Source organism: Trachurus trachurus (genome assembly GCF_905171665.1).
Source record: "Trachurus trachurus genome assembly, chromosome: 13".
Taxonomy (NCBI): domain Eukaryota; kingdom Metazoa; phylum Chordata; class Actinopteri; order Carangiformes; family Carangidae; genus Trachurus; species Trachurus trachurus.
This window is the reverse complement of record NC_139892.1, coordinates 31,276,873-31,289,599: the sequence shown is the minus strand read 5'-3', so window position 1 is coordinate 31,289,599 and position 12,727 is coordinate 31,276,873. Positions and strand designations below refer to the sequence as shown.

The 12,727-nt window shown below is 41.5% G+C and overlaps 2 protein-coding genes across 2 annotated transcripts; one reads left to right on the top strand and one right to left on the bottom strand.

Moving 5' to 3' along the window:
- Positions 1–275: 275 nt before the first annotated feature.
- olfcs1 (olfactory receptor C family, s1) lies at positions 276–4,981 on the top strand (the record flags this gene model as incomplete). Its single annotated transcript, XM_083985730.1, has 9 exons — positions 276–448; positions 584–875; positions 1,346–1,512; positions 2,367–2,535; positions 2,619–2,843; positions 2,952–3,075; positions 3,725–3,918; positions 4,133–4,405; positions 4,553–4,981. 9 exons carry the CDS (start codon positions 276–278, stop codon positions 4,979–4,981), a joined length of 2,046 nt encoding a protein of 681 aa, XP_083841856.1.
- Positions 4,982–7,124: 2,143 nt separating this feature from the next.
- LOC310996353 (extracellular calcium-sensing receptor-like) lies at positions 7,125–11,542 on the bottom strand (the record flags this gene model as incomplete). The annotated part of the gene is made up of 11 exons (XM_083985729.1): positions 11,400–11,542; positions 10,971–11,274; positions 10,666–10,752; positions 10,454–10,561; positions 10,190–10,356; positions 9,595–10,072; positions 9,287–9,511; positions 9,048–9,171; positions 8,467–8,939; positions 7,955–8,380; positions 7,125–7,136 (listed from the first exon to the last, which is right to left on the bottom strand). The coding sequence occupies exons 1-11, from the start codon at positions 11,456–11,458 to the stop codon at positions 7,125–7,127; spliced, it is 2,463 nt and encodes an 820-aa protein (XP_083841855.1). The 5' UTR covers positions 11,459–11,542.
- Positions 11,543–12,727: the final 1,185 nt, after the last annotated feature.

Here is a 12,727-nt window from a genome sequence, read left to right as displayed (position 1 = left end):
TTTCTACCGGACTGTTGAGGTATGTGTTTGTGGTCTGAGCATAATTGTGAAACTTGTTTGCAATTTATGTTAAACAACTGTTGCTTTGCTCTTTCAGAAAACTAAGAGGTCACAAATTCTCCCGCAGGCTCATGCTCACTTTTATCAGGCTGTATTTACACACTTTGAACTAATCACTGTTGTTTACACTTTGTCCTTCAATTTATCTCCCTCACTGAGCTCCTGTCTTCCAGGTGATGCATCTCTGTATTCTCTTCCTCTGCTGCCTTGCTGGGATGATCCAGGGTGTTTATGGAGGGGAGACCTGCCGGCTGATGGTAAAGTCTATCCCAGGAAGTGTTTACAAGGCCGGAGACTTACTGATCGGGGGCCTTTTCCCTGTTCATCTGAAAGCACCGCAGCCTGAGCTGGATTTCCGGCGTGAGAGGGTTAATGCTTCCTGTGAAATGTAAGGTTTTGAGGAGCTGAATGTTTCCTTCCCATGGTTAGCCTGACTGATTTGATTTTTAATACACTGTCAGATAATACAGTATGTCCTGATTTCTGATGTTCATCTTTCTGCTTATTTTATTCCTTTGTGCAGCTTTAACCAGCGTGGTTATCGCTGGCTTCAAGTCATGATCTTTGCAGTAGAGGAAATTAACAATAACTCAAATCTCCTGCCCAACTTCACCCTTGGCTATCTGGCCGCTGATACCTGCCTGGCAGACAGCACCAGTCTGTTATCAGCTCTGGCTATGGAAAGTGGACAGGAGGTTCATCTGGGGAACTCAGAATGTGGATCTGTACCTGCAGTGCCAGTTATTGTTGGTGATGGAGGCACGTCATCCTCCATTGTTGTGGCAAACACCCTTGGGGTATTTAATCTACCCATGGTGAGTAGACACGATGTTCCGCAAACATGACAATGATTCATGTGCTTGTTAGTTTTTTATTCGATTGCTTGTAATACTGTGTTGGTACAATATTGTCTTTCACATTGTTGTTGGGATTATCACTGTGTAGCAAGGTTTAATTCTGGCCTGTTTGAGTCAACGAGGATTTCCTCTTGCTGCTCCTTCCAAATTAAAGACGTGGGTATAAATATTTTTGCAATTGCCTTTGGCAAAAGCACCAGCTTAAACAACTGGTTCTGATTTTTGGGCACAGCACAGTCACTGCTCACTGCTCCTACATTGACAAGATGGGTAAAATGCAGAGGATGAAGTTTCTCTTCGGGGGCTACTTTCTACTTTATAAGTCAGCTTATATGTCTACTTGTGTTTTTCACACTCATTATCACTTACTTAATGAACTATCTTTCTTTGTCCTTGTCTGCCACTAACTGTGTAATCACCCCTCACAGGTGAGCTACATAGCCTCCTGTGTGTGCTTGAGTGACAAGAGGAGGTATCCGCTGTTCTTCCGCACAATTCCCAGCGATGCCTCACAAGCCTGGGCCATGGCTGAGCTGCTGCGCGTGATGGGGTGGACCTGGGTGGGGCTCGTGTCTGCGGATGATGATTTTGGCAGGTCTGGGATTCAGATGTTAATGGATGCCCTCAAGGGAACAGATGTGTGTGTTGCCTACCATGAAGTGATTCCAAAGGTACTGTAATGTCTCATTTTGAATGCATTATTCCATATCCACTCTCCTTTTGCCATGTGCACTTCCCTCCGTGATTCTTGATGTGTCTTTTTCATTGCAAGAACTACACAAAGATGACAATTCGAAGGATTGTTGAAACCATCCAGAAATCAACAGCTAGAGTCGTGGCAACATTTATTATAGATCAGGATGCAAAGGTAATTTACTTATTTGAAGCTGTAATTGTCATGTTATTTAGGTATTATAAATCTACAAATGTGGCCACTCTGTTGCATGATACCTGCTTCATGATATCAGCTTCTCATCTCTTCGTTAGGCTTTGATTGACGAGGTAGTCTACAAAAATTTAACAGATAAGCAGTGGATTGCTAATGATGCTTGGATTACTTATGGGTCCATCTCAGCTCCCCATAATATTCCCTCAATGGCTGGGACAATAGGGTTTGCTGTACGAAAGATGGATATCCCTGGACTAGGAGAATTTCTGAAACGTATCAATCCAAGCCTGGACTCACCCAACTCTGACCCTTTCTCAAAAGAACTCTGGGAAACAGTGTTTGGATGCTCTTTTAGCACTAGCCTGGGAGGGAAGTTGTGCTCTGGCTCAGAGGTCATAGGTGAGAAGTGATGGAAACAAGTACAACCTCTTTCAGTCATTTGGAAAATCATTCAGTTTCTCTTTTTTTCAGTTTTTAATTTCAGTGGCAATATTTATCTTTTATATTCAAATACGAAGGTATTTATTAATCTCCATATGTGCTGAGTCTCTTCTAGGCAGTGGGAACACTCTCTACACAGATGTGTCTCAGCTAAGAATTACTTATAATGTCTACAAGGCTGTGTACGCGATTGCCCATGCAATAAATGACATGTTGGCCTGTGAACCTGGAAAAGGTCCCTTCCTGGAGGGCCAGTGTCCTGATGTCTGGAGGCTGCAGCCTGCACTAGTAAATGAAATTCTACAATCTACACAAGTCACAAATGTTATCATTTTCAGAAGTGATATGAAACAACCCTTTTTCTCTCTCAGATAGCCCACTACCTGCGACAAGTGAACTTTACAACAGCTTTGAAGGAATGGATGAACTTTGACGAGAACGGAGACCCGCCTGCTTCATTTGATATCATCAACTGGCAAGTAACGGCTGAAGGGACAATAGAGTTTGTCACCGTGGGTCATTTTGTGTCCTCCCACGGGCCAAATCTTCACATTGACATGGACAGAGTGGTGTGGGGAGGAGGTAGCGGACTTCAGGTGTCTATTTTTAGTGCTTTATGTCATCATGGCTCTCTCTTTTAGTTACCAAGAAACCTATTTTGTGAGTGTCATGCCTCTGATATCTTATTATGTACCTGCATCTAGGTGCCTGTGTCTGTGTGTAGCAGTCCTTGTCCTCCTGGTACAAGGAAAGCTGTGCAGAAAGGGAGATCTGTATGCTGCTTTGACTGTCTGCCCTGTACTGGGGGTGAAATTAGCAATAAAACAGGTAGTTTTAAAGGTTAACTTTATCTGTTTGAATGAATGCATATTACTCTAATACAGTATCTGAAGCTGTTATTCCAGTGCATGTAAGCAATTACTTCCAGAATAATGATATACACAAATAATATGTGACCACTAGCTCTAGCCTCTGTATTTTTTTTCACAATGGAGAATGTGTTTTTTTTCCGTTTCAGGTTGACAGGCAACAGAGATTAATTCAATTTTATTATTCAACACCCCTTGATGAGGGTGGCTTTCATGCAATACGTATTTTAATGTATTAAAACCAGAACAAACTAAGACCAAATTGAAGCTTCTTAATACTGTTTATGCTCCTCAGTAATAATTAAGGGCTTTGAAAAAGAAATCCAGGGCTTATTTAAAGATTCTGTGTTGTATGGGGAATGAAACAGACTTTTGACGAAAGTGTGCATAGATTTTTAAAAACTCTTCTTGCCTTCTTATTAATATATTTCGAAGTCCTGAACAACCAAAACAAATATGCCCAAATCTTTGCTTGTGGCAGTAAGCATCTCTCTATGTTTTATGAGAGAGGGTTATGAGCATAAGGTTTTAACTCTGCTGTATATTAACATAAATAAAAGTGTAATCACATCTGCTAACTCCCTCTCTCTCATTGTCTCTTGTCTCAGGGTCGCAGAAGTGCATTCGCTGTCCTCATCGTTTCTGGTCCAACTCAAACCACACAGTCTGCATTCCACAGCAGGTGGATTTCCTTTCTTACAATGACACCATGGGAGTCGTCCTTTCTATAGTATCTGGTGTTGGAGCTGCACTGACAGCTGCCACATTGGCGACCTTCCTTTACTACCGACACACACCACTGGTAAAGTTTTGCAGCATCATGCATGAAGCCAATTCACATTTCGGGGGTTTTAAATTGTAGTTTAATCATGCTAAGAGAGTAATGGTTTATAATACGGTTTATATTGGGGTTTCCTAGAAATAAAACAAAACATATACAGTATACAAAATAATATTCAGAACCATGCCATAATCTCTCCTGTCTCTTTACCTCAAAATCCCTCCCCTGCTTTAAGGTGCGAGCCAACAACTCTGAGGTGAGCTTCATGCTCCTGCTGTGGCTCAAGTTGTGCTTCGTATGTGCACTGGCTTTCATTGGACGGCCCATGACTTGGTCGTGTATGCTGAGACACACAATGCTTGGAATCAGCTTTGCATCATGTATCTCCTGCCTGCTGAGCCGCACAGTGGTAGTCCTGGTGGCCTTCCACTCGACTGGTAAAAACCTGATGCGTTACGTTGGTCCTGCTCAGCAGAGGTTGGGCATCTCCATCTGCACCCTTGTACAGGTGATTGTGTTTTTAACACAAGCTACTTTGAGTGTTATTGATTGCTTTATTATAGAATATTGCATAATATCCATTTCACAGTATGACAGCTGTGGTTGTTTACATATGCCTCTCTATTTCCTGACCCAATATTACCTTCCCATGCAGGTTCTGATTTGTGTTCTGTGGCTGACCTTGGCTCCTCCTCAGCCCGCAGAAAGAGACATCGTGGACAGCTTGGGACCCAAGATCATCCTTGAATGTGCCACGGGATCTGTGGTCGCATTCTCACTTGCTCTGAGTTACATTGGCCTGCTGGCCTGCGTCTGCCTCCTCCTCGCCTTCCTAGCAAGGAAACTCCCTGACAACTTCAATGAAGCCAAACTGATCACCTTCAGTATGCTGATCTTCTGTGCTGTCTGGGTGGCCTTTGTACCTGCCTACATTAGCTCTCCTAGGAAGTACACCGTTGCAGTGGAGATTTTTGCCATCCTGGCCTCAAGTTATGGCCTTCTGTTCTGCATCTTTGCACCAAAATGTTTTGTTATTCTTCTGAGGCCTGAGAAAAACACCAAAAAACATATGATGGCCAGATAGATAAATAGAACAAGAGATAAAGAAACAGAAATGGAAATAGAAATCAAAATTCTGTCATTTTCTTGTGCTCATGTTGTCCAAACACAATATGATCTATAATAAACATAAATGCTCTTGTTGAAAAATGATCTGCGTGTGTATGTCTACATAAATGGAAATAAAAATTATCATATTGTCAGCTTATGAATAAGTGTGATGCCACCCTGACAACTCATCACAGACTTTCATTCATCAGATGACCTTGCACATATTATTCAGGGTAAGAAATGCTGTATTGGTGTCTCTTGTTAAATAGTGTCAACACATTTCTGATCTATTCTCCCATGACCCAAACATGGATCTCACACCTAAGTAGCACAGTGACTCAAAAAAAAAAAAGCAGCTACAGACATCAGTACTGCTGCACAGATTTTTGAGACTCTCTAATCATTTACAAGCCTATACAAGGCAAGCGACCACAGTGAATGGCACTATTGTGAGTGACAGAGTCCATTCGTTTCTGGTGCAGTTTCTATGGTGCCCATCTCCTCTGTGACATTGGTTCTGAGAGCATAATAAGTGAAAGTAAAGATGTAAAACCTGAAAAGACTTCACAGAGTGTCAAGATGATGGTGAAAGAGAAATCTCCATCATGAAAAGAGTATTATATTAGCCAAAACATAAATGTAAGCAATATCATTCGCTCAAGCCATTCAGTATTCAGTGATTATGTAAAGCTTCTGCTCCTTTAATACCTTTCTATCATGCTACATCATGTCCTCTGATATTGTTATCATTTTTTACTGGTGGAAGGTAGAGAAGATAACAGTGACACTGAACCATGCAATAAAAAGCTGTTGCATAAAAATGGCACAAAATAATTCACAATGTTTTCAAGCTCCAAACATTGGTTCAACTTTATGGCAACTGCAGTTTGTGAATATTCTATTTATTTATTTTTGCTTGTATTTTGTATTTTTCCTTTTGACTTTTCACTTTGAATTGCAATAACCAGTACAAATATTAAGTTAAGCAATGTTTGATTAGACATTTTTGACCTCTTTTTACTGCTGACAGTTTAATGTTGCCTTGAAAACTCAAAAATAATTGCTTGTCGGGGCGAAACTGACAATTCTAATTGTGGCTTTTGTGATTGTGATATGCTGGTGTGACTGGCAAACACCTCAAATTCAGTGGGAGAGAAAGTTACAAGTAGTATATAGCTGTCAAGTAGAAGTCACAAATGGATTGTCAACAGTGCCAACTGAGAGACACTTAACTGAATATTTGCTTAGCAGCTCTACAGACTACTTTCTCAAAACAGACTATTATGATAAAGCAACACATGTGACTTTGTCAAAACAAACCTTAAATTACAGGCTACACCAAAGTGTTATTTACTGCAGGGCTGTGGAATTATAATGCGCTGTGTTTGTCTGATTTTATCCACCCCTGTCCTAATCATTGCTAACACTTTCGAGCAGCCTGAGATATCATATCACAACTATTCATGACGCTTTTTTTCTCCCTTAACCTCTGTTGGCGGCAGGTCTTTTGACGATGAAGAAAAACATCTGGTCAGTGTTTGCCTCAAACAAAACTTGTGACAAGATTGAGTAAATAGCTGTTTGAGTATAAGTCATGGCCTGATTACATCATTTAGCTTCCCTCCTGTGTTTACCTCAATGCCCTCATCTCTCAACATATCCTTTGTCATTATTTATAGGAATGGATTTCTACGAATTCTGGACACATTCCCTACACTCACTCACTTTTTTAATATAATTTTAACAGCCATGTCATGCTTCTTTTTTACGTCTGTGTGCCTGTAATTTGATAGCCCATTCATTTTATCGAAGAAATTGCTCCACAGTGTTTTCTCATTCAAACCAAATTAATTATTAAACCCTCGAATGAAGATGATCTGTTCTGGTTTGCTTAATTCAATCAAGTATATAGTGTGATGATGTGGAGGATCATTCTTGGAGATGAAACACAGACAGGCTTTGTACCATGAGAGGAAATCAATCCACTGCCTCATACTGTCTTATAATGAATGTAAATGGAGTAATGCAGCGTCAATAAAATACTCATCTCCCCAACACCTTTTCCCCTGCCAGTCCCTGTCAGATGTCAGAAATCTGACATCTCTCCATCTTCCAATTTACTCCTGCGCCTGAGGAGGAACAACAGATCAATCAGTGGTGGATAATCAATGCTAGCCTGAGAGCAGCTGTGGAGAGCCTGAAAAATGTCTGACGTTTTAGTTTGTTATTGTTGGGAACAGCTAGGCGTGATGCTTATATGTAAAGGGCCTCTGGAGTACGAGGATTTAATTAACCAATGACAGCAGGGATTTCAACAAAGCATACCTCAGAGACCCTGGGCCTCATCACTCTATCTCAGGTCAAATCAGCATGGACAATGCTGCCAAATCCCATTCAGATCTTGCACTGAGCTGTCATTCACATTTCCACTGAGGTTATCAAAAGAGTGTCACGTAGCTGGAAAAATAAAACCACTTGAGCCAAGAAAAGTATGGTTTTCTATGTTTTTTGTAAATATGGGCTATGACTACGATTCAAGTCTTCAGTTCTGGCTGGGGTGGAGGAGTTAATGTCAAAGTAGGTCTTTAATTACACCAGAAGAATTTGAAGTTTTGTGGGAGGGAAGATGAATGAATAAAATAAACTAATGACACTGGGGAAAGTTAAGGGTAAGAATAAAAGAGTGTGACAACATTGTGCATCTCCTGACAGGGCATACTGAATAACAGAATCCCTTCTGTTATTCAGTATGACACTGACAGCACACTACTACCATCTGCTGGTAAAGTGAAACTGGTTTCATTTACCTCAGTTCTGCTACCTCCAGCATTATGTTCTTTTTTTGTACACACTATGAATTAAAGTCAGCTTTTTATTCAGAAGGAAAAGAACAAGAAGTGCATACAATGTGAAATCAACATAATCTCCTACATTTTGTCCGTGGTACTGTAACTCTGGACATCAAGTGTTTCCTGGTGTTCTTTTCTGGCCTTAGTATGATTATGTAGCACTTTGGTGCAAAAATGCAGCCCAGCAGTCCATAACTGGAGGCCAAGATAGCGAACACCTCCGTGACAGTGGAGTACTTCCCCGGAGAGCTTATGTAGGCGGGAACAAAGGCTACCCACACAGCACAAAAAATGAGCATACTGAAGGTGATGAGTCGGGCCTCGTTGAAGTTGTCTGGAAGTTTTCTTGCCAGGAAGGCCAACATAAGGCAGATACAGGCCAGTAGGCCAATGTAGCACAGAACCAGAGCAAATGCTACAGGCGAACCTTCATCACACAAGAGAATGACAATTGCACTCTCACGTGGCATCAGTTTGCGAGGAGAGGGGGGTGCAACAAGCAGCCACACTGTACAAATGATGACCTGAATAAATAGAAATAGATCTTTCAAACATTTGCATAAATACTCCTGTAACTTTTCACAATGCATAAACAGTTTGAAGTCATTACCTGGACGAGTGCACAGCAGAAAATGATTGCTTTCTGCTGCATAGGTCCAAACCATTTAATAACATCACTGCCTGGAAGAGTAGCCTTGAAGGCCATTAGTACCACTATTGTTTTCCCCAGAATACAGGAGATACACAGGACAAAGGTGATTCCAAATGCAGTGTGGCGCAGCATGCAGGACCACTGGGTAGGCTGCCCGATGAAGGTTAGGGAGCATAGGAAACACAGAGTCAGGGAGAAGAGCAGCAAGAAGCTCAGCTCTGAGTTGTTAGCACGGACAATGGGGGTGGTTCTATGACAGGAGAATATGAAGAAGACAATGCAAGTGCAGAAGGAGCCAATAAGGGAAATAGCCACCAGGGTGATACCCATAGTGTCGCTATAGGAAAGGAACTCCACCTCTTTGGGGATACAGGCTGTCCTGTCAGCACTGGACCAGAACTCCGGAAGGCAGCGCATACACTCTATGGCATCTAAAGAAAAAGACAAGAAAGCATTAGTTGCTGATGTGACTTTTCCACTGCAACTGTACAATAGGTCAGATTTTTAAAAGGCAATGTGGGGATGTAGTCTGCCCTCACCAGTCTGATTGCTAATCTCCCCAGCTGTACAAACCACACAATCATGGCAGCAGACAGGGAAGTTAGGTCTGATTGCCTTCCGGGTACCTGGGGGACAAATGCTGCTGCATACTGACAAGGGGACCTAGGCAAAGGAGGAGGCACATACTACACTGGTCACAGCAAAATCAAATAATAAAAAATGGTGTTGCACAACATGCAATTCACAAAACACTGTTTTATTCTATTGAGATCCATACTTTGGTTTGGTTGCCGTTCCATACAATATTATGTTCCTGGATCTGAAGTTTTTGTTTTCCAGTCATCTCATCAAACTTTCCAATGGTGAAAAACTCAATTTTTTCAGTTGGACTCAGCTGCCAGTTAACCAGGTCATACATGGCTACAGGGTCGCCATTCATGTCAAATTTGGTTTCATCGCCAAATGCGTCCAAGTATTCCACCTGTTTTATGTAATGAAGCAGCTACAAGAAGAAGGTGCTTATTTGTAATGCTGTTTGAGCACTGTAACTTTTGATAATCTAGACTAATTAGAAAACGACCATACCTGCCATGGCTGTATATTGTCTATATCTGGACAGGCCTGTAGAGGAAATGGCCCTTTTCCTTTTACACAGTTTCTCATAGCCTTAAGTGCATGGCCAATTGCATACACAGCCTTATACACATTGTAGGAAATCCTTAGTTGTGACACATCTGAATAGATATTTGTCACATTCCCCAATTCCTCTGCTCCGGTGCATTGAGGTTTACCCTCAGCGTTATTTTTCTGACCTTCAGTCTGCAAACCCAGGCTGCATTGAAACATCTCTTCCCAGAATGGTATCAAGAAGGGGTCGTCAAGGGTATCTGGAGCTGTGGGATGCAAGCGTAGAAGAAAGTCTCGCAACCCTGGAATGTGTGCTTGCCGAATAGCAAATCCCATGGAACCCTGGAGGATGTGGTGGTACTTTTTAGGGGTGGAGAGGACGGCAGCTGTACTCCACGCCTCACTAGCCAGCCACTGTATCCCGGTGAGCCCATCTCTAAATTCAAGAATTATGCCATTTTTGCATAGGCAAACACATTAGACACCCCAAAGTGAGCTTTTATGAAGTTATAAATATTGTATGGATAATTCTGAACAGCAGAAAGGATCATACCTGAGTGCTTCATCAAACAATGCTGCTGCATCTTGTTCCACAGCAAACACTAAAACCACCCGGGCCCCAGATGAGCGGATCTTGGAGACAATGGATGAAACTGCAATCTGTGCTCTGTTCTTAGGGATGATCTCATGGATGGCCACACAAGCACCTAACTTTCTAACCTAAGAAACAAAAGGGGCGAAACACTGTTATAGGTTATATAATACAAATTTAAAAAAAATAGCAGTTTACGATGATTTAATTACTTGTGTGACTCACCTCATCGGCAAAGATATTTGCCCCACCATGGCCATAGGCATCGTCCCCTGCAATCACACCCACCCATGTCCAGCCAAAATGCTTGACCAGTTGCACAAGTGCATCTACCTAAATGGAGACAGAGAACAAGAAACTGAAAGATTTATGTTGTTTCCAACTGCCTTTGCATATGTAAAGAGGTGAGTAATCTGAATGTGTAAACTCCCTCTAACCTGGAAGAAGTCACTGGGCATGGTTCTTAAAAAGGCAGGAAACTCCTTTTTGTCACTGAGACAGGCACAGCTGGAGAAATAACTAACCTGAATGCAAGGAGACATGAATAATGTAATGAAACCATGTCCAATATCCAACATTTCTCGGCTCAGTTGGTTGGTTACAGGTTACCACCCATAAATTAAATCTACCATGCATTGGACAAGCCTCAGAAATAGTGACAATAGAAAGTAATACAGCATTGCTATGTCTATCCTGCCACAGTAAATGACTGGTGTACAGTTCTTGAATAGTTATGACTAACTTGTGGCACATGGAAAACTCCCAGGAAACGGGCTACTACAAGAGACTGAGTAGAGCCACCATCCCCTATCACAGCTGGTACAGTCCCAGGACAGGTGCCTTTAATCTCTGTCACTCCTTTGACTCCTGAAGCCTTCTCAGTCCCCATTAACTCCATGGCAGCCTTCAGAGCCTGATGGGCTGTACTGCATGAGTCATAGATCTTATAACCAAGTGTGATGTTGGGAAGGAGTCTGCCATCTCTGTTGATCGCCTCGATGGCAAAGATCATAGTTTGCATCCAACGGAATGTTCGAAAATTAAATCTGGAAGAAGAAAGATTATGACGTTTAAAGTAACAAACATGGATACGCTGAACTATGAAACTAAGGTTTACCACCTGACATTATAGCTGTTTAATCACAACTTTGCCACTCCAGACTTGTCTTACCTGGTGCATTGTATGGGAGGAGGCTTAGAGGTAAAGGACAGACTGGGCTCCACCACCATGTCATGAAGAGAGAAAAGTCCCCCAAGGATAATGTCCCCATTTTTCTTCAGTACAGGCAGCGGTATGGATCCTGGGATTATTTTGCATTGCTGCCCTTGGTCCTGGTGGGAGTTGTAGGGGAAAATCCCACACAACAGTAAACCCATAAACAAAAGCTCTTTCACTCTCAATGAAAGACTATGCTGTGCTGATCTTGTGCAAAAATGATTCATACTTTCTTTGAGCTATACAGTACCACCATATACTTTTCAAAGCAAATAAATGTATGCCTGTTCAAATAATAACAGATGTTAGGATAATGAATAAGGCAAACAGCAAACAGAGAACCACATAAACAGCCTGTTAGCCAACAAAGTACCAAAAAAAATGTCAGCTGTCAGTAAAAAGCAAAAGCTAGTCCAAAGAAAATAAGACATTGTGACAAAAAACACATGATATACACAGTATCTGCGGATATTAATTAATTTGTAAAACGCATCTAATCAACCTAAACTCATTAACAGCCCTGTTATAATCTGAGCTCATTCAAAACCTTAAGGGTACAGCATCTTCATTGTATGAGAATGCAGCAAAGACAAGCTATCCAGTCTCAAATGTCAAATAAGAGATGTTGCCCTGTAGCCTATATATAGGCAACCTCCTGTCAAACTGGCTTTATTTGACCTAAGCCCCTGATCAATGGAAAAAGAACTCTTAGTTTCACAGTAAGTAACAACAACAACAACGACAACAAACTGGTGGGATGAGCACAGTGTCATGTCACAGTGTCATGCCTGACCAGGCACAATTCATCCTTCAGTGATGTGAAGAGGCAGACAGTAGACCCATGTCACTGGGGGCTGCTTAACAAAATAATATCTTTTAAACAACTGTGTACGCTCACACTCACACACACACACTGAAACACACAGTGAACTAGTGATTGAGAGGAAATCTTCACAGTTGTATCAATATACATTTTAAAAGTCGTGTAAACAATGTTAATAATCTTCGCTATAATAAACAGAAAGAGTAAAATATATTGTATTGTTTCAAGTGTGGAATTAACTTGTTTGCAGTTCTCTGTATGTCAAAGTTAACTAAAATCCAGGAATTTGTCATTCAATTTTCTTTTGTATGCTCTGATGTGTTTTCTCTTCATCTCGTATAAAACATCCTTCTGGAGGATTGAATAGGTTTAATATGGAGAGACTAATGAGTCATTAGGGCGTTGTGCATGTCATTAACAGGATAAGCCCTGCAGGCTACAAAACAGAGCACTACAGAGT